The 22,034-nt window shown below is 49.1% G+C and overlaps 1 protein-coding gene across 1 annotated transcript in view; it reads right to left on the reverse strand.

Moving 5' to 3' along the window:
• The window catches only part of INTS3 (integrator complex subunit 3), a 47,635-nt gene that overhangs the window by 17,312 nt on the left and 8,289 nt on the right, over positions 1–22,034 (reverse strand). Inside the window, exons 6-17 of the mRNA XM_064732782.1 lie at positions 20,555–20,621; positions 17,680–17,824; positions 14,464–14,593; positions 14,266–14,363; positions 11,416–11,607; positions 9,551–9,638; positions 8,554–8,633; positions 6,910–7,001; positions 5,344–5,450; positions 4,037–4,156; positions 1,812–1,941; positions 993–1,047 (exon numbers count right to left, since the gene is read on the reverse strand). Coding sequence (XP_064588852.1) covers positions 993–1,047; positions 1,812–1,941; positions 4,037–4,156; positions 5,344–5,450; positions 6,910–7,001; positions 8,554–8,633; positions 9,551–9,638; positions 11,416–11,607; positions 14,266–14,363; positions 14,464–14,593; positions 17,680–17,824; positions 20,555–20,621 — 1,304 coding nt within the window. The remainder of the gene's footprint in view (positions 1–992; positions 1,048–1,811; positions 1,942–4,036; positions 4,157–5,343; positions 5,451–6,909; positions 7,002–8,553; positions 8,634–9,550; positions 9,639–11,415; positions 11,608–14,265; positions 14,364–14,463; positions 14,594–17,679; positions 17,825–20,554; positions 20,622–22,034) is intronic.

The following is a 22,034-nucleotide window of genomic DNA, read 5'->3' on the forward strand; positions in this document are numbered from 1 at the left end:
TCCTGACGGAGGGCACAGGGCGTGGCACAGGGAGGGGCACAGGGATGGACCCTGGCACGGGCAGGGGGCACAGGGATGGACCTGGCAGGGGCACAGGAATGGACCCTGGCATGGGGAGGGGGCACAGGGACTGATCCTGGCACGGGAAAGGGCACAGGAATGGATCCTGGCATGGGGAGGGGGCACAGGAATGGACCCTGGCACAGGAATGGACCCTGGCACGGGGAAAGGGCACAGGGACTGATCCTGGCATGGGAAAGGGCACAGGAATGGATCCTGGCACGGGAAAGGGCACAGGGACTGATCCTGGCACAGGGACTGATCCTGGCACGGGGAAAGGGCACAGGGACTGATCCTGGCACGGGGAATGGGCACAGGGATTGATCCTGGCACAGGAACGGATCCCAGGCTGCTCTGGAGAGGTTCCAGCACCAGGGGATCCCAAATCACTGCCAGGATGGATCCCAGATCCTCTCCATGACAGATCCCAGATCCCCCCTAGGATTAATTCCAGATCCTGGCCAGGATGGATCCCAAATCCCAGCTGGGATGGATCCCAAATCCTTCCTGGGACAAATCCCAGATCCCACCCAAGATGGACCCCAAATCCCATCCAAGATGGATCCCAAATCCCAGCTGGATGGACCCCAAATCCTTCCTGGGACAAATCCCAGATCCCACCCAAGATGGACCCCAAATCCCGTCCAAGATGGATCCCAAATCCCAGCTGGGATGGATCCCAAATCCACCCAAGATGGACCCCAAATCCTTCCTGGGACAAATCCCAGATCCCACCCAAGATGGACCCCAAATCCCGTCCAAGATGGATCCCAAATCCTGCCCAGGACAGATCCCAAATCCCACCCAAAATTGATCCCAAATCCCACCCATGACAGACCCCAAATCCCACCCAAGACTGATCCCAAATCCCACCCATGACAGATCCCAAATCCCACCCAAACGGATCCCAGATCCCAGCGTGGCTCCGTTACCTCCAGGACCTGATCCACGATCTCCTGCATGACCTCGCACTGCGCCTCCGTGTCACTGCAGGGACAGCAACAAACCCTCACTGGGAGCACTGGGAGCACTGAATGGGAGCACTGGGAATGGGAATGGGAGTGGGAATGGAATGGGATGGGATTGGAATAGGAATGGAGTGGAGATGGGAATGGGATTGGGAATGGAACAGGAATGGAATGGGAATGGGATTGGGAAGGGCAATGGGATTGGATTGGGAATGATGGATGGGATGAATGGGAATGGATTGGATGGAATGGGATTGGATGGAAGGGAATGGATTGGATTGGGAATGGGATGGGAATGGAGTGGACGGAATGGTATTGGGAATGGAATGGGAATGGGATTGGGAAGGGCAATGGGACTGGATTGGGATTGGGAATGGGATGGGAATAGAATGTAGTGAGAATGGGATTGGGAATGGGATTGGGATTGGAAACAGGAATGGAAGTAGGAATAGGAATAGAATGGAAACGGGATTGGGAGTGGAATTGGAATGGGAATGGAAACGGGAATGGAAGTAGGAATAGGAATGGAATGGGAATTGGAGTGGGAAGGGCAATGGGATTGGATTGGGAATGGGATGGGAATGGCATTAGGAAGGGGAATGGGATGGGAATAGAATGTAGTGAGAATGGGATTGGAATGGGATTGGGATTGGAAACGGGAATGGAAGTAGGAATAGGAATAGAATGGAAATGGGATTGGGAGTGGGATTGGAATGGGAATGGAATGGGATTGGGAACAGAAATACGGGAACAGGACTGGGATGGGGACTGGGATGTGCCCACCTGCCCTTCTGCAGCTGCAGCACTTTGTCCCTCAGGGTCTCGTCCAGCTGCTCCAGGAACGGGGTGATGTCCACGGGCTCCTCCACGATGGACTCCTTGATGGGATGGAAGCGGAACTCCCTCTTCTTGCCTGGAAGCAGGAATTCCCTGGGATTCCAGCAGGAATTCCCTGGGATTCCAGCAGGAATTCCCTGGGATTCCAGCAGGAGCTCCCTGGGATTCCAGCAGGAATTCCCTGGGATTCCAGCAGGGATTCCAGCAGGAATTCCCTGGGATTCCAGCAGGAATTCCCTGGGATTCCAGCAGGAATTCCCTGGGATTCCAGCAGGAATTCCCTGGGATCCCAGCAGGAATTCCCTGGCATTCCAGCAGGAGCTCCCTGGGATTCCAGCAGGAGCTCCCTGGGATTCCAGCAGGAGCTCCCTGGGATTCCAGCAGGAATTCCTGGGATTCCAGCAGGAATTCCCTGGGATTCCAGCAGGAATTCCCTGGGATTCCAGCAGGAATTCCCTGGGATTCCAGCAGGAATTCCCTGGGATTCCAGCAGGAGGAATTCCCTGGGATTCCAGCAGGAATTGCCTGGGATTCCAGCAGGAATTCCCTGGGATTCCAGCAGGAATTCCCTGGGATTCCAGCAGGAATTCCCTGGGATTCCAGCAGCAGGAATTCCCTGGGATTCCAGCAGGAGTTCCCTGGGATTCCAGCAGGAATTCCCTGGGATTCCAGCAGGAATTCCCGGGATTCCAGCAGGAATTCCCTGGATTCCAGCAGGAATTCCCTGGGATCCCAGCAGGAATTCCCTGGCATTCCAGCAGGAGCTCCCTGGGATTCCAGCAGGAATTCCCTGGGATTCCAGCAGGAATTCCCTGGATTCCAGCAGGAATTCCCTGGGATTCCAGCAGCAGGAATTCCCTGGGATTCCAGCAGGAGTTCCCTGGGATTCCAGCAGGAATTCCCTGGGATTCCAGCAGGAGCTCCCTGGGATTCCAGCAGGAGTTCCCTGGGATTCCAGCAGGAATTCCCTGGGATTCCAGCAGGAGCTCCCTGGGATTCCAGCAGGAATTCCAGCAGGAATTCCCTGGGATTCCAGCAGGAATTCCCTGGGATTCCAGCAGGAGCTCCCTGGGATTCCAGCAGGAATTCCCTGGGATTCCAGCAGCAGGAATTCCCTGGGATTCCAGCAGCAGGAATTCCCTGGGATTCCAGCAGGAGCTCCCTGGGATTCCAGCAAGAATTCCCTGGGATTCCAGCAGGAGCTCCCTGGGATTCCAGCAGGAGTTCCCTGGGATTCCAGCAGGAATTTTCTGGGATTAAAGCAGGAATTCCCTGGGATTCCAGCAGGAATTCCCTGGGATTCCAGCAGGAGCTCCCTGGGATTCCAGCAGGAATTCCCTGGGATTCCAGCAGGAATTCCCTGGGATTCCAGCAGGAATTCCCTGGGATTCCAGCAGGAATTCCCTGGGATTCCAGCAGGAGCTCCCTGGGATTCCAGCAGGAATTCCCTGGGATTCCAGCAGGAATTTGGGATTTGGGAATCAGCTCCTCCAGATCCTCCCTAAAGAGGAAATCTGGGATTTCCCAGCGGAATCAGCTCCTGATTTTTGGGAATTGGCTCCTGGGATTTTGGGAATCAGCTCCTGTAGGACAAAATCTGGGATTTCCCAGCGGGATCAGCTCCTGATTTTTGGGAATTGGCTCCTGGGATTTGGGAATCAGCTCCTGATTTTGGGAATCAGCTCCTCCAGAGCCTCCCAGCAGAGGAAATCTGGGATTTCCAGTGGGATCAGCTCCTGGGATTTGGGAATCAACTCCTGGGATTTTGGGATCAGCTCCTGATTTTTGGGAATCAGCTCCTGATTTTTGGGAATCAGCTCCTGATTTTTGGGAATCAGCTCCTGGGATTTGGGAATCAGCTCCTGGGATTTGGGAATCAGGGAATCTCCACCAGGATCAGCTGCTGGGATTTTGGGAATCAGCTCCTGATTTTTGGGAATTGGCTCCTGGGATTTGGGGATCAGCTCCTGATTTTTGGGAATCAGCTCCTGGGATTTTGGGAATCAGCTCCTGATTTTTGGGAATTGGCTCCTGGGATTTTGGGAATCAGCTCCTGATTTTTGGGAATCGGCTCCTCCAGAGGAAATCTGGGATCCCCACCGGGATCAGCTCCCGGTTTTTGGGTTTTTAGGGAATTCTGGAGCCCGGGGGTGTCCCGGGGGTTCCCGCACCCCCTTTGCTGCTCAGCTCCTCCTCATCGTCACTGAAGGCGGCCTCGGCGTTGTCATAGCAACCGTCATCCTTCTCCAGGTGATTCTCCATCTCCATGGCAACGGGCTCCTCGATTTTCACTGCACCAAAAAATCCCAGCTTAATCCCTAAAAATCCCAATTTAATCCCTAAAAATCCCAATTTAATCCCTAAAAATCCCAATTTCATCCCCCAAAAAATCCCAATTTAATCCCCAAATATCCCAATTTAATTCCCCAATTTAATCCCCCTAAAAATCCCAATTTAATCCCTAAAAATCCCAATTTAATCCTCAAAATCCCAATTGAATTATTTCCCTAAAATCCCAATTTAATTCCCCAATTTAATTCCCCAAAAATCCCAATTTAATCCCTAAAAATCCCAATTTAATCCCCCCAAAAATCCCAATTTAATCCCCAAAAATCCCAATTTAACCCCTAAAAATCCCAATTTAATCCCCAAAAATCCCAATTTAATTCCCAAAAATCCCAATTTAAATCCCCAAAAATCCCAATTTAATTCCCAAATTTAATCCCCAAAAATCCCAATTTAATTCCCAAAAATCCCAATTTAATCCCCCCAAAAATCCCAATTTAATCCCTAAAAATCCCAATTTAATCCCCCCAAAAATCCCAATTTAATCCCTAAAAATCCCAATTTAATCCCCCCAAAAATCCCAATTTAATCCACCCAAAAATCCCAATTTAATCCTCAAAATCCCAATTGAATTATTCCCCTAAAATCCCAATTTAACTCCCAAAAAATCCCAATTTAATTCCCCAATTTAATTCCCCAAAATTCCCCAATTTAATTCCCCAAAATCCCAATTTAATCCCCAAAAATCCCAATTTAATCCCACAAAATCCCAATTTAATTCCCTGATTTAATCCCCAAAATGCAAATTTAATTCCACAATTTAATCCCTAAAAATATGAATTTAATTCCCAAAAATCCCAATTTAATTCCTTAATTTAATCCCCAATTTAATTCCCCAATTTAATCCCCCAGTTTAATCCCCAAAAATCCCAATTTAATTCCCCAATTTAATCCCCAAAACCCCAATTTAATTCCCAAAAAAAATCCCAATTTAATCCCCAAAAATCCCAATTTAATCCCCAAAAATCCCAATTTAATCCCCAAAAATCCCAATTTAATTCCCAAAAATCCCAATTTAATCCCCAAAAATCCCAATTTAATCCCCAAAAATCCCAATTTAATCCCCAAAAATCCCAATTTAATTCCCAAAAATCCCAATTTAATTCCCAAAATTCCCAATTTCATTCCCAACCTTCCATGGGGGGCGAGGGGGAGCTGCAGAATTCCGGAAATTTCTCCCGGAGCATCGCCCGGAGCTCCTTGTCCAGTTTGGGGTTGTCAAAGAGCGGGGCCAGGTGCCTGGGAGGGGAAAAATTGGGAAAATTCCACGGAAATTTGGGAAAATTCCACGGAAATTTGGGAAAATTCCACCGAAATTTGGGAAAATTCCACGGAAATTTGGGAAAATTCCCCCTAAATTTGGGAAAATTTCACCGAAATTTGGGATCAGCCAGAGCTGGGATGGGGCCTGATCCCACTGGGAATGGAATTCCTGGAAAATCCCAATTTTCCCTCTTTTCCCTCATGGTCATTGGGATCCCCTCAATGGGAAATGGGGAAATTTTCCTGGAAAATCCCAATTTTCTCTTTTTCCCTCATGATCTTTGGGATCCCCTCACCAGAAAATGGGAATGGGAAAAGGGTCTGAAATTCCTGAAAAATCCCAATTTTCTCTTTTTTCCCAATCCCTTTTCCCTCATGATCTTTGGGATCCCCTCACCAGAAAATGGGAATGGGAAAAGGGTTGGAATTCCTGAAAAATCCCAATTTTCCCTCTTTTCCCTCATGATCTTTGGGATCCCCTCAATGGGAAATGGGGAAATTTTCCTGGAAAATCCCAATTTTCTCTTTTTTCCCCCATTCTTTTTCCCTCACCTGTGCCAGAAAATGGGAATTGGAAAATGGTTGGAATTCCTGAAAAATCCCAATTTTCCCTCTTTTTCCTCATGATCTTTGGGATCTCCTCAATGGGAAATGGGAAAATTTTCCTGGAAAATCCCAATTTTCTCTTTTTTCCCCCATTGTTTTTCCCTCACCCGTGCCAAAAAATGGGAATGGGAAAAGAGGCTGAAATTCCTGAAAAATCCCAATTTTCTCTTTTCCCTCTTTTCCCTCATGGTCATTGGGATCCCCTCACCAGAAAACGGGAATGGGAAAAGGATTGGAATTCCTGGAAAATCCCAATTTTCTCTTTTCCCCTCATGAACTTTGGGATCCCCTCACCAGAAAATGGGAATGGGAAAAGGGGCTGGAAAAATTGGGCTGAAAAATCCCAATTTTCTCTTTTTCCCAATCCTTTTTCCCTCATGGTCTTTGGGATCCCCTCAATGGGAAATGGGGAAATTTTCCTGGAAAATCCCAATTTTTTCTTTTTTCCCAATCCCTTTTCCCTCATGGTTTTTGGGATTTCCTCACCAGAAAATGGGAATGGGAAAAGGGCTGAAATTCCTGAAAAATCCCAATTTTCTCTTTTTTCCCAATCCCTTTTCCCTCATGATCTTTGGGATCCCCTCACCAGAAAATGGGAATGGGAAAAGGGTTGGAATTCCTGAAAAATCCCAATTTTCCCTCATGGTCATTGGGATCCCCTCAATGGGAAATGGGGAAATTTTCCTGGAAAATCCCAATTTTCTCTTTCCCTTCTGATCCCAAATTTTCCTGGATAACCCCAGAGCTCCAGGAGAGGCCCAGGGCAGTTGGGAGCAGCTGGAAATTCCGGGAAATTCCAGGAAATTTGGGAAAATGTGGGAATTCTTACGCCAGGACTCGCTTCTCCACGATGTGCGTGAGGGAGTTGAAGACGCCCTGGCGGACGTGAGCTTCCAAAGGGGGGTAAAAATTGGGAATGATCTGGGAAAAACAGGGAGGGAGAGAGGAATGTTAGGGAAAAAAATTGAGTTTTTTTAGGGGATTTTTGGGGGATTTTTTGGGATTTTTTTGTGATTTTTTTGGGATTTTTTTGGGATTTTTTGGGATTTTTTGTGATTTTTTTGGGATTTTTTTGGGATTTTTATGGGATTTTTTGGGGATTTTTTGGTGATTTTTTGGGGATTTTTTTTGATTTTTTGGGATTTTTTTGGGATTTTTTTGGGATTTTTTGGGGATTTTTTTGGGATTTTTGGGGATTTTTTGGGGATTTTTTGGGATTTTTTTGGGATTTTTTTGGGATTTTTTGGGGATTTTTTGTGATTTTATGGGGATTTTTTGGGGATATTTTTGTGATTTTTATGGGATTTTTTGTGATTTTTTGGGATTTTTATGGGGATTTTTTGGGATTTTTTTGTGATTTTATGGGGATTTTTTGGGATTTTTATGGGGATTTTTTTGTGATTTTATGGGGATTTTTTGGGATTTTTTTGTGATTTTATGGGGATTTTTTGTGATTTTTATGGGGATTTTTTGGGATTTTTATGGGGATTTTTATGGGGATTTTTTTGTGATTTTTATGGGGATTTTTTGGGGATTTTTTTCTTTTTGGGATTTTTTTGGGGGGATTTTTTGAGGAATTTTTTTGAGGTATTTTTTTGAGGACTTTTTTTGGGACGTTTTTGGGGGGGAATTTTTTTGGGGTGATTTTTTGGGGTCTTTTTTTGAGGAATTTTTTTGAGGAATTTTTGGGAATTTTTAAAGGATTTTTCTGAGGGATTTTTTTGGGATTTTTTTTGGGGTGATTTTTTGGGGGGATTTTTGGAGGTATTTTTTGGAGGACTTTTTTTGAGGAATTTTTTGGGATTTTTTTGGGATTTTTTTGGGGGGATTTTTTGGGGAATTTTTTTGAGGAATTTTTTGGGGGGATTTTTTGGGGGGATTTTTTGAGGAATTTTTTTGAGGAATTTTTTGGGGATTTTTTTGGGGGGGGAATTTTTTTGGGGGATTTTTTGGGGAATTTTTTTGGGGGGAATTTTTTTGGGGGATTTTTTGGGGGTTTTTTGGGGTGATTTTTGGAGGACATTTTTTGAGGAATTTTTTTGGGGAATTTTTTTGGGGAATTTTTTTGGGGTGATTTTTTTGGGGAATTTTTTTGGGGGGATTTTTTGGGGGGATTTTTTGGGGGGATTTTTTGAGGACTTTTTTTGAGGAATTTTTTTGGGATTTTTTTTGGGGGGGAATTTTTTTGGGGTGATTTTTTGGGGGGATTTTTTGGGGGATTTTTTTGGGGAATTTTTTTGGGATTTTTTTTTGGGGGGAATTTTTTTGGGGGGATTTTTTGGAGGACTTTTTTTGAGGAATTTTTTTGGGATTTTTTTTTGGGGGGAATTTTTTTGGGATCATTTTTTGGGGTGATTTTTTGAGGACTTTTTTTGAGGAATTTTTTTGGGATTTTTTTTGGGGGGGGATTTTTTTTGGGAATTTTTTTGGGGTGATTTTTTGGGGTGATTTCTGGAGAAGAAGGATTCCTCACCCTGCACATGAAGTCCAGCAGCGTGGCCGTGATGGCCGGGTGGGGTTTCATGGAGTGGTGCATGACCAGGATGGCAGGTTCTGGGGGACACAACGGGGTCAGACCCCAAAACCCCAAATCCTGGACCCCAAAAACCCCAAATCCTGGACCCCAAAACCCCAAATCCTGGACCCCAAAAACCCCAAACCCTGGACCCCAAAACCCCAAATCCCCACTCCTGAACCCCATAAACCCCAAATTCCTGCTCCTGGACCCCAAATTCCCAGGAACATCCCATGGATCCCACCCCAGGAACATCTCATGGATCTCATTCCAAGGTGGATCCAACCCCAGGAACATCTCATGGATCCCATCCCATGGATCCCACCCCAGGATCCCATCCCAAGGTGGATCCCCATGGATCCCATCCCAGGAACATCCCATGGATCCCACCCCAGGAACATCTCATGGATCCCATCCCATGGATCCCATCCCAAGGTGGATCCCCACAGATCCCACTGCAGGAACATCTCATGGATCCCATCCCAAGGCAGATCCTCCATGGATCCCATCCCAGGAACTGCCAGGATCCCACCCCAAGGTGGATCCCCATGGGTCCCATCCCAGGATTCCATCCCACTCCATGAATCCCCCACAGATCCCATCCCATGGATCCCACCTCAGGAACATCCCACGGATCTCATTCCAAGGTGGATCCAACTCCAGGAACATCCCATGGATTCCACCCCAGGAACATCTCACAGATCTCATCCCATGGATCCAACCCCAGGAACATCTCATGGATCCCATCCCATGAACATTTCATGGATCCCATCCCATGGATCCCACCTCAGGATCTCATCCCAAGGTGGATCCCCATGGGTCCCACCTCAGGATTCCATCCCACTCCATGAATCCCCCACAGATCCCATCTCAAGGTGGATCCCAGCCCAGGAACATCCCATGGATCCCATCCCAAGCTGGATCTCCTGGATGCCACCCCACAGGCCCCACGCACCGATGTTCATGATGCTGTCCTTCTCGGGGTTGAAGAAGAGCCAATCATAGAACAGAGCCAGCTTGGCGTTGGAGGCGGCCACGTTGGACTGCAGGAGACCAAAAACCCCAAACATCCCATGAACACCAGGCTGAGATCCCACCAAGAACCCCCTGAGATCCCACCAAGATCCCACCAAGAACCCCCTGAGATCCCACCAAGATCCCACCATGAACCCCCTGAGATCCCTCCAAGAACCCTCTGAGACCCCACCATGAACCCCCTGAGATCCCACCAAGATCTCCGAGACTCCACCAAGAACTCCCTGAGATCCCACCATGATCCCTCCAAGAACCCTCTGAGATCCCACCATGAACCCCCTGAGATCCCACCAGGATCCCTCCAAGAACCCTCTGAGACCCCACCATGAACCCCCTGAGATCCCACCAAGAACCCTCTGAGATCCCTCCAAGAACCCCCTGAGATCCCACCAAGAACCCTCTGAGATCCCTCCAAGAACCCTCTGAGATCCCACCAAGAACCCCCTGAGATCCCACCAAGATCCCACCAAGAACCCCCTGAGATCCCTCCAAGATTCCCTGAGACACCTCCAGGAACCCTCTGAGATCCCTCCAAGATTCCTGAGACCCCTCCAGGAACCCCTGAGATCCCACCAAGAACCCCCCGAGACCCCACCATGAACCCCCTGAGATCCCACCATGAACCCCCTGAGATCCCACCAAGATCCCTCCAAGAACCCTCTGAGATCCCACCAAGAACCCCCTGAGATCCCACCAGGAACCCTCTGAGATCCCACCAAGATCCCTTTTTGGGATGTTCCTGCTCCTGTTTTCGGGATGTTCCCATTCCCAGCCCACCCCATACCCCATTTGGGGTTTTTTTTCCCATTTTTGGGGTTCTCCCAGGCCCCTGTACCCCGTTTTGGGGCTCTCACCATGCAGGTGGTGAGCAGCCCCCCCTGTACCCCATTTTTGGGTTCTCCCAGCCCATTTTGGGTTCCCCCAGCCCATTTTTGGGTTCTCCCAGCCCATTTTGGGTTCTCCCAGCCCATTTTTGGGTTCCCCAGCCCATTTTTGGGGTTCCTCCCACCCTGTACCCCGTTTTGGGGCTCTGACCGTGCAGGTGGTGAGCAGCCAGCCAATGATGGCCCTGTGCCCCGTTTTTGGGTTCCCCCAGCCCATTTTGGGTTCCCCCAGCCCATTTTGGGTTCTCCCACCCCGTTTTGGGGTTCTGACCGTGCAGGTGGTGAGCAGCCCCCCCTGTACCCCATTTTTGGGTTCTCCCACCCCATTTTGGGTTCTCCCACCCCATTTTTGGGTTCTCCCAGCCCATTTTTGGGGTTCCTCCCACCCTGTACCCCATTTTTGGGTTCTCCCAGCCCATTTTTGGGTTTTTTCCCCCCCTGTACCTCATTTTTGGGTTCTCCCAGCCCATTTTTGGGTTTTCCCAGCCCATTTTGGGATTCCCCAGCCCATTTTGGGGTTCCCCCAGCCCATTTTGGGTTCTCCCACCCCATTTTTGGGTTCTCCCAGCCCATTTTTGGGATTTTTCCCCCCCCGTACCCCATTTTTGGGTTCTCCCAGCCCATTTTTGGGTTCTCCCAGCCCATTTTTGGGTTCCCCAGCCCATTTTTGGGGTTCTCACCGTGCAGGTGGTGAGCAGCCCCCCTGTACCCCATTTTGGGGTTCTCCCACCCCGTTTTTGGGGCTCTGACCGTGCAGGTGGTGAGCAGCCAGCCGATGATGGCCCTGTGTCCCATTTTGGGTTCTCCCAGCCCATTTTTGGGATTTTTCCCCCCCCGTACCCCATTTTTGGGGTTCCCCCAGCCCATTTTGGGTTCTCCCACCCCGTTTTGGGGTTCTGACCGTGCAGGTGGTGAGCAGCCAGCCGATGATGGCCCAGCGGGGCAGGATGTCCGAGCTCAGCACCTCGTTGGACGGGTGCACCACGCCGCAGATGTAGCGGATCAGGTCACAGCGCAGCGACTGGCTGTCCGGCGTGGCCAGGTACTGCCGCTGGAACCAGTCCTGGTAGCGCTTCTGCTGCCCAAAGCGCACCTGGGGACAGGGATGGGGACAGGGATGGCACATGGGGACATGGGGACAGGGATGGGACATGGAGATAGGAACAGGGACATGGGGACACAGCTGGGGACACAGCTGGGGATAGGTATGGGACATGGGACATGGCTGAAGACATGGGGACAGGTATGGGACACAGCTGGGGACATGGGGAGAGGTATGGGGACAGGGATGGGACATGGGGACACAGCTGGGGACATGGGGACATGGCTGGGGACACACCTGGGGACAGGGACATGGGGACACAGCAGGGGACATGGGGACATGGCTGGGGACAGGTACTGCCGCTGGAACCAGTCCTGGTAGCGCTTCTGCTGCCCAAAGCGCACCTGGGGACAGCGATGGGACATGGGGACACAGCTGGGGACAGGGATGGGACATGGCTGGGGACACACCTGGGGACAGGGATGGGACATGGGGACAGGTATGGGGACACAGCTGGGGACATGGGGACAGGGATGGGGACAGGTACTGCCGCTGGAACCAGTCCTGATAACGCTTCTGCTGCCCAAAGCGCACCTGGGGACAGCCACAGGGACATGGGGACAGGGATGGCACATGGGGACAGGGATGGGGACATGGGGACATGGATGGGGACACAGCTGGGGACAGGTATGGGGACATGGCTGGGGACAGGGACAGGGATGGGGACACAGCTGGGGACACACCTGGGGACAGGGACAGGGACATGGGACATGGATGGGGACATGGGGACATGGCTGGGGACAGGTACTGCCGCTGGAACCAGTCCTGGTAGCGCTTCTGCTGCCCAAAGCGCACCTGGGGACAGCCACAGGGACATGGGGACACACCTGGGGACATGGGGACAGGTATGGGGACATGGCTGGGGACACACCTGGGGACAGGGATGGCACATGGGGACACAGCTGGGGACATGGGGACAGGGATGGGACATGGGGACAGGGATGGGGACATGGCTGGGGACACATCTGGGGACAGGGACAGGGACATGGGGACACATCTGGGGACATGGGAACACAGCTGAGGACATGGGGACATGGGACAGGGATGGGACATGGAGATAGGCACAGGGACATGGGGACACTGCTGGGGACACAGCTGGGGACAGGTATGGGGACATGGGGACAGGTATGGGGACACATCTGGGGACATGGGGACAGGGATGGGGACAGGTATGGGACATGTGGACACAGCTGGAGACACAGTTGGGGACATGGGACAGATATGGGGACATGGGGATAGGCACAGGGACATGGGGACACTGCTGGGGACACAGCTGGGAACAGGGACAGGGACAGGGGACACAGCTGGGGACAGGGGACACAGCTGGGGACACACCTGGGGATAGGTATGGGACATGGCTGGGGACAGGTATGGGACATGGGGACACTGCTGGGGACACACCTGGGGACATGGGGACAGGTATGGGGACACATCTGGGGACACAGCTGGGGATAGGTATGGGACATGGGACATGGCTGGGGACATGGGGACACATCTGGGGACATGGGGACAGGGATGGGGACATGGCTGGGGACAGGTATGGGACATGGGGACACAGCTGGGGACAGCCACAGGGACATGGGGACAGGGATGGGGACATGGGGACACAGCTGGGGACATGGGGACAGGGATGGGGACATGGCTGGGGACAGGTACTGCCGCTGGAACCAGTCCTGGTAGCGCTTCTGCTGCCCAAAGCGCACCTGGGGACAGGGGACAGGGATGGGACATGGGGACACACCTGGGGACACAGCTGGGGACATGGGGACAGGGATGGGGACACGGCTGGGGACACACCTGGGGACAGGTATGGGACATGGAGATAGGCACAGGGACATGGGGACACATCTGGGGACATGGGGACAGGGGACACAGCTGGAAATGGGGACACAGGACAGGACTGGCAGTGGGGACAAGCAGGACCCTGAGCTAGGGGGAATTTGGGATGGAACCCATCAGGAATTTGGGAACCCATCAGGAATTCAGGACAGAACCCATCAGGAATTTGGGAATCCAGGTGGAATTTAGGACAAAACCCAGGTGGAATTTGGGATCCAGGTGAAATTCAGGACAGAACCCATCAGGAATTTGGGATCCAGGTGGAATTTGGGAGGGAACCCATCAGGAATTTGGGATCCAGGTGGAATTTAGGACAAAACCCAGGTGAAATTGGGAACCCAGGGGGAATTTGGGAGGGAACCCATGTGGAATTTGGGAGGGAATCCAGGGGGAATTTGGGATCCAGGGGGAATTTAGGACAAAACCCAGGTGAAATTTGGGAACCCATCAGGAATTTGGGATCCAGGTGGAATTTGGGAGGGAACCCAGGTGGAATTTGGGATCCAGGTGAAATTCAGGACAGAACCCATCAGGAATTCGGGATCCAGGTGGAATTTGGGAGGGAACCCATGTGGAATTTGGGATCCAGGTGGAATTTAGGACAAAACCCAGGTGGAATTTGGGGATCCAGAGGGAATTTGGGAGGGGGAAACCCATCAGAAAATTTGGGAACCCATCAGGGAATTTGGCAATCCAGGGGAATTTAGGACATAAACCCAGGTGGAATTTGGGAACCAGGTGAAATTTGGGAACCCAGGGGGAATTTGGGAGGGAACCCATGTGGAATTTGGGATCCAGGTGGGATTTTACCCTCGAGGTCATGAAGAGCAGCTTGGTCTCCATGTCGGGCGTGAGCCGACACGCCAGGAACTTGCGGGAGGTCCTGGACTGCAGCAGCTGCAGCACCCCTGGGGCACAGGGACAGAAACGGCGCTTTTGTCACCAAAAATCCCTGGAAAAGCAGAAAATGGGGGAATCCGTGGAAAAGAGAGGGTTGCCAGGCTGTACCTGTGAACTGGGGGCTGAGCACCTGCGGGTTGTGCAGGATGTCCTTCCAGAGCTGCTCGAACTCGGGGATCCGAGCCACGTTCTGCAGCAGCCGCACCAGGTCCCGGCCGATCATGAAACAGTCCATGAACTGGGGGAATTCCAGGGAAATCATTCATGGAAACACCATGGAATAACGCAGGAAAATCCCATTAAATAGCCCATGAAAATCCCATTAAACAGTCCATGAACTGGGGAAATTCCAGGGAAATCATTCATGGAAACACCATGGAATAATGCAGGAAAATCCCATGGAAAAATTCAGGAAAATCCCATTAAACAATCCTTGAAAATCCCATGGAATAATCCATGAAAATGCCATGAAATAATCCATGAAAATCCCATGAAATAATCCATGAAAAAATCCATGAAAATCCCATGGAATAATCCATGAAAATCCCATGGAACAATCCATGAAAATCCCATTAAATAGCCCATGAAAATCCCATTAAACAGTCCATGAACTGGGGAAATTCCAGGGAAATCATTCATGGAAACACCATGGAATAATGCAGGAAAATCCCATGGAAAAATTCAGGAAAATCCCATGAAATAATCCATGAAAATCCCATGGAACAATCCAGGAAAATCCCATTAAATAGCCCATGAAAATCCATTAAACAGTCCATGAACTGGGGGAAAAGGGGGAAAATCCAGGGAAATAATTCATGGAAACACCATGGAATAATGCAGGAAAATCCCATTAAACAATCCTTGAAAATCCCATGAAATAATCCATGAACTGGGGAAATTCCAGGGAAATAATTCATGGAAACACCATGGAATAATGCAGGAAAATCCCATGGAAAAATTCAGGAAAATCCCATTAAACAATCCATGAAAATCCCATGGAATAATCCATGAAAATCCCATGGAATAATCCATGAAAATGCCATGAAATAGTCCATGAAAATCCCATGACATAATCCATGAAAAAATCCATGAAAATCCCATGGAATAATCCATGAAAATCCCATTAAACAATCCTTGAAAATCCCATGGAATAATCCTTGAAAATCCCATTAAATAGCCCATGAAAATCCCATTAAACAGTCCATGAACTGGGGAAATTCCAGGGAAATCATTCATGGAAACACCATGGAATAATGCAGGAAAATCCCATGGAATAATGCAGGAAAATCCCATTAAACAATCCTTGAAAATCCCATGGAACAATCCATGAAAATCTCATGGAATAATCCTTGAAAATCCCATGAAATAGCACATGAAATCCATTAAACTGGGGAAAAGGGGGAAACTCCAGGGAAATAATTCATGGAAACACCATGGAATAATGCAGGAAAATCCCATGGAAAAATTCAGGAAATCCATTAAACAATCCATGAAAATCCCATTAAATAACCCATGGAAAATCCCATGAAACAATCCATGAAATACCATAGAACAATTCAGGAAACAATCGATGAAAATGCCATGGAACAATCCAGGAAATCAATCCCATTCCCAATCCCACCCAAATCCCAATCCCAAACTCATCCTCTCCCTGAGCAGGCACACACAGAACTCCAATCCCAATCCCATAGAATCCCATAGAATCCCATATAATCCCACAAACACTCACCCTCTCCCTGAGCAGGCAGATGCAGAACTCCAATCCCAATCCCAAATAATCCCATAACCCTTTCTCTCAGCAGGCACACACAGAACTCCAATCCCAATCCCAAATAATCCCATATAATCCCATATAATCCCATATAATCTCACCCTTTCCCTCAGCAGGCACACACAGAACTCCAATCCCAATCCCACCCCAACCCCAATCCATTCCCATTCCCAACTCCAATCCCATATGATCCCAATCCCAAACTCACCCTCTCCCTGAGCAGGCACACACAGAACTCCAATCCCAATCCCAATCCATTCTCAATCCCAATCCTGCCCCAACCCCAATCCATTCCCATTCCCAACTCCAATCCCAAACTCACCCTCTCCCTGAGCAGGCACACACAGAACTCCAATCCCAATCCCATATAATCCCACAATCCCAAATAATCCCAAACTCACCCTCTCTCTGAGCAGGCACACACAGAACTCCAATCCCAATCCCAATCCCATAGAATCCCAAATAATCCCATATAACCCCAAACTCACCCTTTCCCTGAGCAGGCACACACAGAACTCCAATCCCAATCCCACCCAATCCCAATCCATTCCCAATCCCAATCCATTCCCAATCCCAATCCCAATCCCATATAATTCTATAATCCAAATCTCACCCTCTCCCTGAGCAGGCACACACAGAACTCCAATCCCAATCCCAAATAATCCCATATAATCCCATAAACACTCACCCTCTCTCTCAGCAGGCACACACAGAACTCCAATCCCAATCTCACCCCAATCCCAATCCATTCCCAATCCCAAATAATCCCATATAATCCCATAAAATCCCAAACTCACCCTCTCCCTGAGCAGGCACACACAGAACTCCAATCCCAATCCCAATCCAATCCCAATCCATTCTCAATCCCAATCCCACCCCAACCCCAATCCATTCCCATTCCCAACTCCAATCCCATATAATCCCATAATCCCAAACTCACCCTCTCTCTCAGCAGGCACACACAGAACTCCAATCCCAATCCAATCCCAATCCCACCCCAATCCCAATCCAATCCCAATCCATTCCCAATCCTAAATAATCACTCACCCTTTCCCTAAGCAGGTAGATGCAGAACTTCAATCCCAATCCCACCCCAATCCCAATCCCATATAATCTCACCCTTTCCCTCAGCAGGCACACACAGAACTCCAATCCCAACCCCAATCCCAATCCCAAATAATCCCACAATCCCATAAAGTCCCAAACTCACCCTCTCTCTCAGCAGGCACACACAGAACTCCAATCCCATATAATCCCATAAAATCCCAAACTCACCCTTTCTCTGAGCAGGCACACACAGAACTCCAATCCCAATCCCAATCCCATATAATCCCATAAAATCCCATATAATCCCATAATCCCAGACTCACCCTCTCCCTGAGCAGGCACACACAGAACTCCAATCCCAATCCCATATAATCCCATATAATCCCAAATAATCCCAAATAATCCCAAACTCACCCTCTCCCTGAGCAGGCACACACAGAACTCCAATCCCAATCCCAATCCATTCCCAATCCCAAATAATCCCATATAATCCCATATAAACTCACCCTTTCTCTGAGCAGGCACACACAGAACTCCACCTCCTTCTGGCGCAGCGCCTGCAGCGCGGCCGTGCCGTGGTGATCCACGATCAGCCTCAGGTACGTGTACACGGCCATGGCCACCAGCAGGCTGCTCTTCAGCACCCACTCCCTGCAGAAACCCCAAACCCGCCCCAGATCAGCCCCAAATCCGCCCCAAATCCGCCCCAAATCAGCCCCAAACCCGCCCCAAATCAGCCCCAAATCAGCCCCAAATCCGCCCCAAATCAGCCCCAAACCCGCCCCAAATCCGCCCCAAATCAGCCCCAAAAGGGGACGGGGTTACAGGGGATCCTGGGGAATGGGGGGCGGGAATGGGGCGAGGAGCAAAGGGGGGACAGGGTTGGTGTCACCTGGAAACATCACCCAGGGCATCAATAATAAAGAAATAAATTTACTTATTAATAAGTGTATTAATTGGGGAATGTGTTAATTAATAAAGATATTAAATGGTATCTTTGTGGGATTGGGGTATGGGAAGGGAACAGCGGGAATGGGGCGAGGAGCAAAGGGGGGACGGGGTTGGTGTCACCTGCAAACATCAGCCAGAGCATCAGAAAAGGTGATTAAATAATAAATAAATTAATTAATGTGTTAGTTAGTTAATGCATTAATTGGGGAATGTGTTAATTAATAAAGACATTAAATGGTATCTTTGTGGGATTGGGGTATGGGAAGGGAACACCAGGAATGGGCCAGCAGCAAATGGAGGACAGGGTTGGTGTCACCTGGAAACATCACCCAGGGCATCAATAATAAAGAAATAAATTTATTTATTAGTTAGTAAGTGTATTAATTGGGGAATGTGTTAATTAATAAAGAGAATAAATTATAAAGATATTAAATGATATCTTTGTGGGATTGGGGTATGGGAAGGGAACAGCGGGAATGGGGCGAGGAGCAAAGGGGGAACGGGGTTGGTGTCACCTGGAAACATCACCCAGGGCATCAACAATAAATAAATAAATGTATGTATTCATTAGTAAGTGTATTAATTGGGGAATGTGTTAATTAATAAAGATATTAAATGATATCTTTGTGGGATCAAGATACAGGAAGGGAACACCAGGAATGGGCCAGCGGCAAATGCAGGACAGGGCTGGTGTCACCTGGAAACATCACCCAGGGCATCAGAAAAGGTGATTAAATAATAAATAAATTAATTAATGCATTGATTAATTAATGTAGTTATTGGGGAATGTGTTATTTAATAAAGAGAATAAATTATAAAGGTATTAAATGATATCTTTGTGGGATTGGGGTACAGGAAAGGAACACCGGGGATGGTGTGAGCAGCAATGGGGGACGGGGTTGGTGTCACCTGGAGCCATCACCCAGGGCACCAAAAATAAAGAAATAAATTTATTTATTCATTAGTAAGTGTATTAATTGGGGAATGTGTTAATTAATAAATTATAAAGATATTAAATGATATCTTTGTGGGACTGGGGTATGGGAAGGGAACAGCGGGAATGGGGTGAGGAGCAAAGGGGGGACGGGGTTGGTGTCACCTGGAAACATCACCCAGGGCATCAATAATAAATAAATAAATTTACTTATTCATTAGTAAGTGTATTAATTGGGGAATGTGTTAATTAATAAATTATAAAGATAATAAATGATATCTTTGTGGGAAGGGAACAGCAGCAGCAATGGTGGGACTGGGTTGGTGTCACCTGGAACCATCACCCAGGGCATCATTAAAGATGTTAATTAATAACTGGGAAATGTATTAATTAATAAGGATAATAAATAATAAATATGTTAAATAATACAGATATGAATTGATAAATATATTGGTGATGAACACAGAATTGATAAACACTGGAAAATCCAGCCCAGCCCTGGCGTGTCCAAGGAAAAAACAAAACAATCCCAGGAAAAACAAAATCCCAGGAAAAAAAAAAAATCCCAGGAAAAAAAAAATCCCAGGGAGAAAAAAATCCCAGGAAAAAAAAATCCCAGAAAAAAAAATCCCAGGAAAAAAAAAATCCCAGGAAAAAAAAATCAATCCCAGGGAGAAAAAATCCCAGGAAAAAAAAATCCCAGGAAAAAAAAATCCTAGGGAAAAAGAAATCTCAGGGAAAAAAATCCCAGGAAAAAAAAAACCCAGGAAAAAAAAATCCCAGGGAAAAAAAAAACCCAGGGAAAAAAAAATCCCAGGGAAAAAAAAATCCCAGGGAAAAAAAACCAATCCCAGGAAAAAAAAAATCCCAAAAAAACCAAAACAATCCCAGAAAAAAAAAATCCCAGGAAAAAAAAATCCCAGGAAAAAAAAATCCCAGAAAAAAAAAAATCCCAGGAAAAAAAAATCCCAGGAAAAAAAAATCCCAGGGAAATTTTTTGGGGTGTCCAGGGGGATTTCGGGGTGTCCAGGGGGGATTTTTGGGGTGTCCAGGGGGGATTTTGGGGTGTCCAGGGGGGATTTTGGGGTTTCCAGGGGGGATTTTGGGGTGTCCAGGGGGGATTTTGGGGTGTCCATGGGGGATTTTTGGGGTGTCCAGGGGGATTTTGGGGTGTCCAGGGGGGATTTTGGGGTGTCCTGGGGGATTTTAGGGGTGTCCAGGGTGGATTTTGGGGTGTCCTGGGGGGATTTTGGAGTGTCCTGGGGGATTTTGGGGTGTCCTGGGGGATTTTGAGGGTTCCAGGGTTGATTTTGGGGGGTCCAGGGTGGATTTTGGGGTGTCCAGGGTGGATTTTGGGGTGTCCTGGGGGATTTTGGGGTGTCCAGGGGGGTTTTTGGGGTGTCCAGGGGGGATTTTGGGGTGTCCAGGGGGGATTTTGGGGTGTCCAGGGGGGATTTTGGGACGTTTTGGGAAGCTGGGAAGGGCTCTGGGGTTACCTTTGCTCTGTCAGGATTTCCAGAACGTTCTCTGCCAGCCAGATGTTCTTGGCAGTGACGTCCCCACCTGGGGAAACAGCGGGGAAAGAGAGCTGGGGATGGAGGAGCAGAGGGGATTTGGGAACTGGGATGTGGGACAGAACAGGGGATTTGGGATGGAACAGGGGGATTTGGGAGCTGGGATATGGAAAAGGAGGATTTGGGAGCTGGGATTTGGGAGCTGGGATGTGGAATGGGGATTTGGGAGCTGGGATTTGGGAGCTGGGATTTGGGAGCTGGGATGTGGAATGGGGATTTGGGAGCTGGGATTTGGGATGGGACAGGGGATTTGGGAGCTGGGATGTGGAACAGGGATTTGGGAGCTGGGATTTGGGAGCTGGACAATGGAAAAGGAGGATTTGGGAGCAGGGGGATTTGGGAGCTGGGATTTGGGAGCTGGGATATGGAACAAGGATTTGGGAGCTGGGGGATTTGGGATGGGACAGGGGATTTGGGAGCTGGGATTTGGGAGCTGGGATATGGAACAAGGATTTGGGAGCTGGACAATGGAAAAGGAGGATTTGGGAGCTGGGATTTGGGAGCTGGGATGTGGAACGGGGATTTGGGAGCAGGGGGATTTGGGATGGAACAGGGGGATTTGGGAGCTGGGATTTGGGAGCTGGACAATGGAAAAGGAGGATTTGGGAGCTGGGATTTGGGAGATGGAGCAGAGAGGATTTGGGAGATGGGATTTGGGAGCTGGGAGATGGAGCAGAGAGGATTTGGGAGCTGGGATGTGGAATGGGGATTTGGGAGCCGGGGGATTTGGGAGCTGGGATCTGGGAGCTGGACAATGGAAAAGGAGGATTTGGGAGCTGGGATGTGGAATGGGGATTTGGGAGCTGGGGAATTTGGGATGGGACAGGAGATTTGGGAGCTGGGATTTGGGAGCTGGACAATGGAAAAGGGGGATTTGGGAGCTGGGATTTGGGAGCTGCCTGCTCCCATTCCTGTGATCCCAGGGAGGCTCCTCATGGAGACCAGGGGAAAACCCAGGGAAAAACCAGAGAGAACCAGGGAAAAAAAAAAAAACAAAAACAGGGAAAATCAGGGAAAAATCAGGGAAAAACCAGAGAGAACCAGGGGAAAAAATCAGGGAAAAACTAGAGAAAAACCAGGGAAAATCAGGGAAAAATGAGGGAAAACCAGGGAGAACCAGCAGGTGCAGACAATGGTGGCAGTGAAGGGCAGGGAGTGAGAGCCAGCGGACACGGGGCCTTCCCAGGGCTGCATTTCCAGGGATTCCTTTCCCAGGAACCTTTCCCAAGGCTCCTTTTTCAGTGCTTTTCCCATTTCCCCCTCCCGGCGTTCATTTCCCAGGGACACAATTCCCGCTCGGGAACACGGAAGAGGCTCCGGAAGGGCGGGAGCGGGGCGGGGATGCCGGGAGTCCCCAGGGATGGGTGAGGGGGGATGGATGGATGATGGAGGAGGAACCGGC

Source organism: Zonotrichia leucophrys, chromosome 25 (genome assembly GCF_028769735.1).
Source record: "Zonotrichia leucophrys gambelii isolate GWCS_2022_RI chromosome 25, RI_Zleu_2.0, whole genome shotgun sequence".
Taxonomy (NCBI): domain Eukaryota; kingdom Metazoa; phylum Chordata; class Aves; order Passeriformes; family Passerellidae; genus Zonotrichia; species Zonotrichia leucophrys.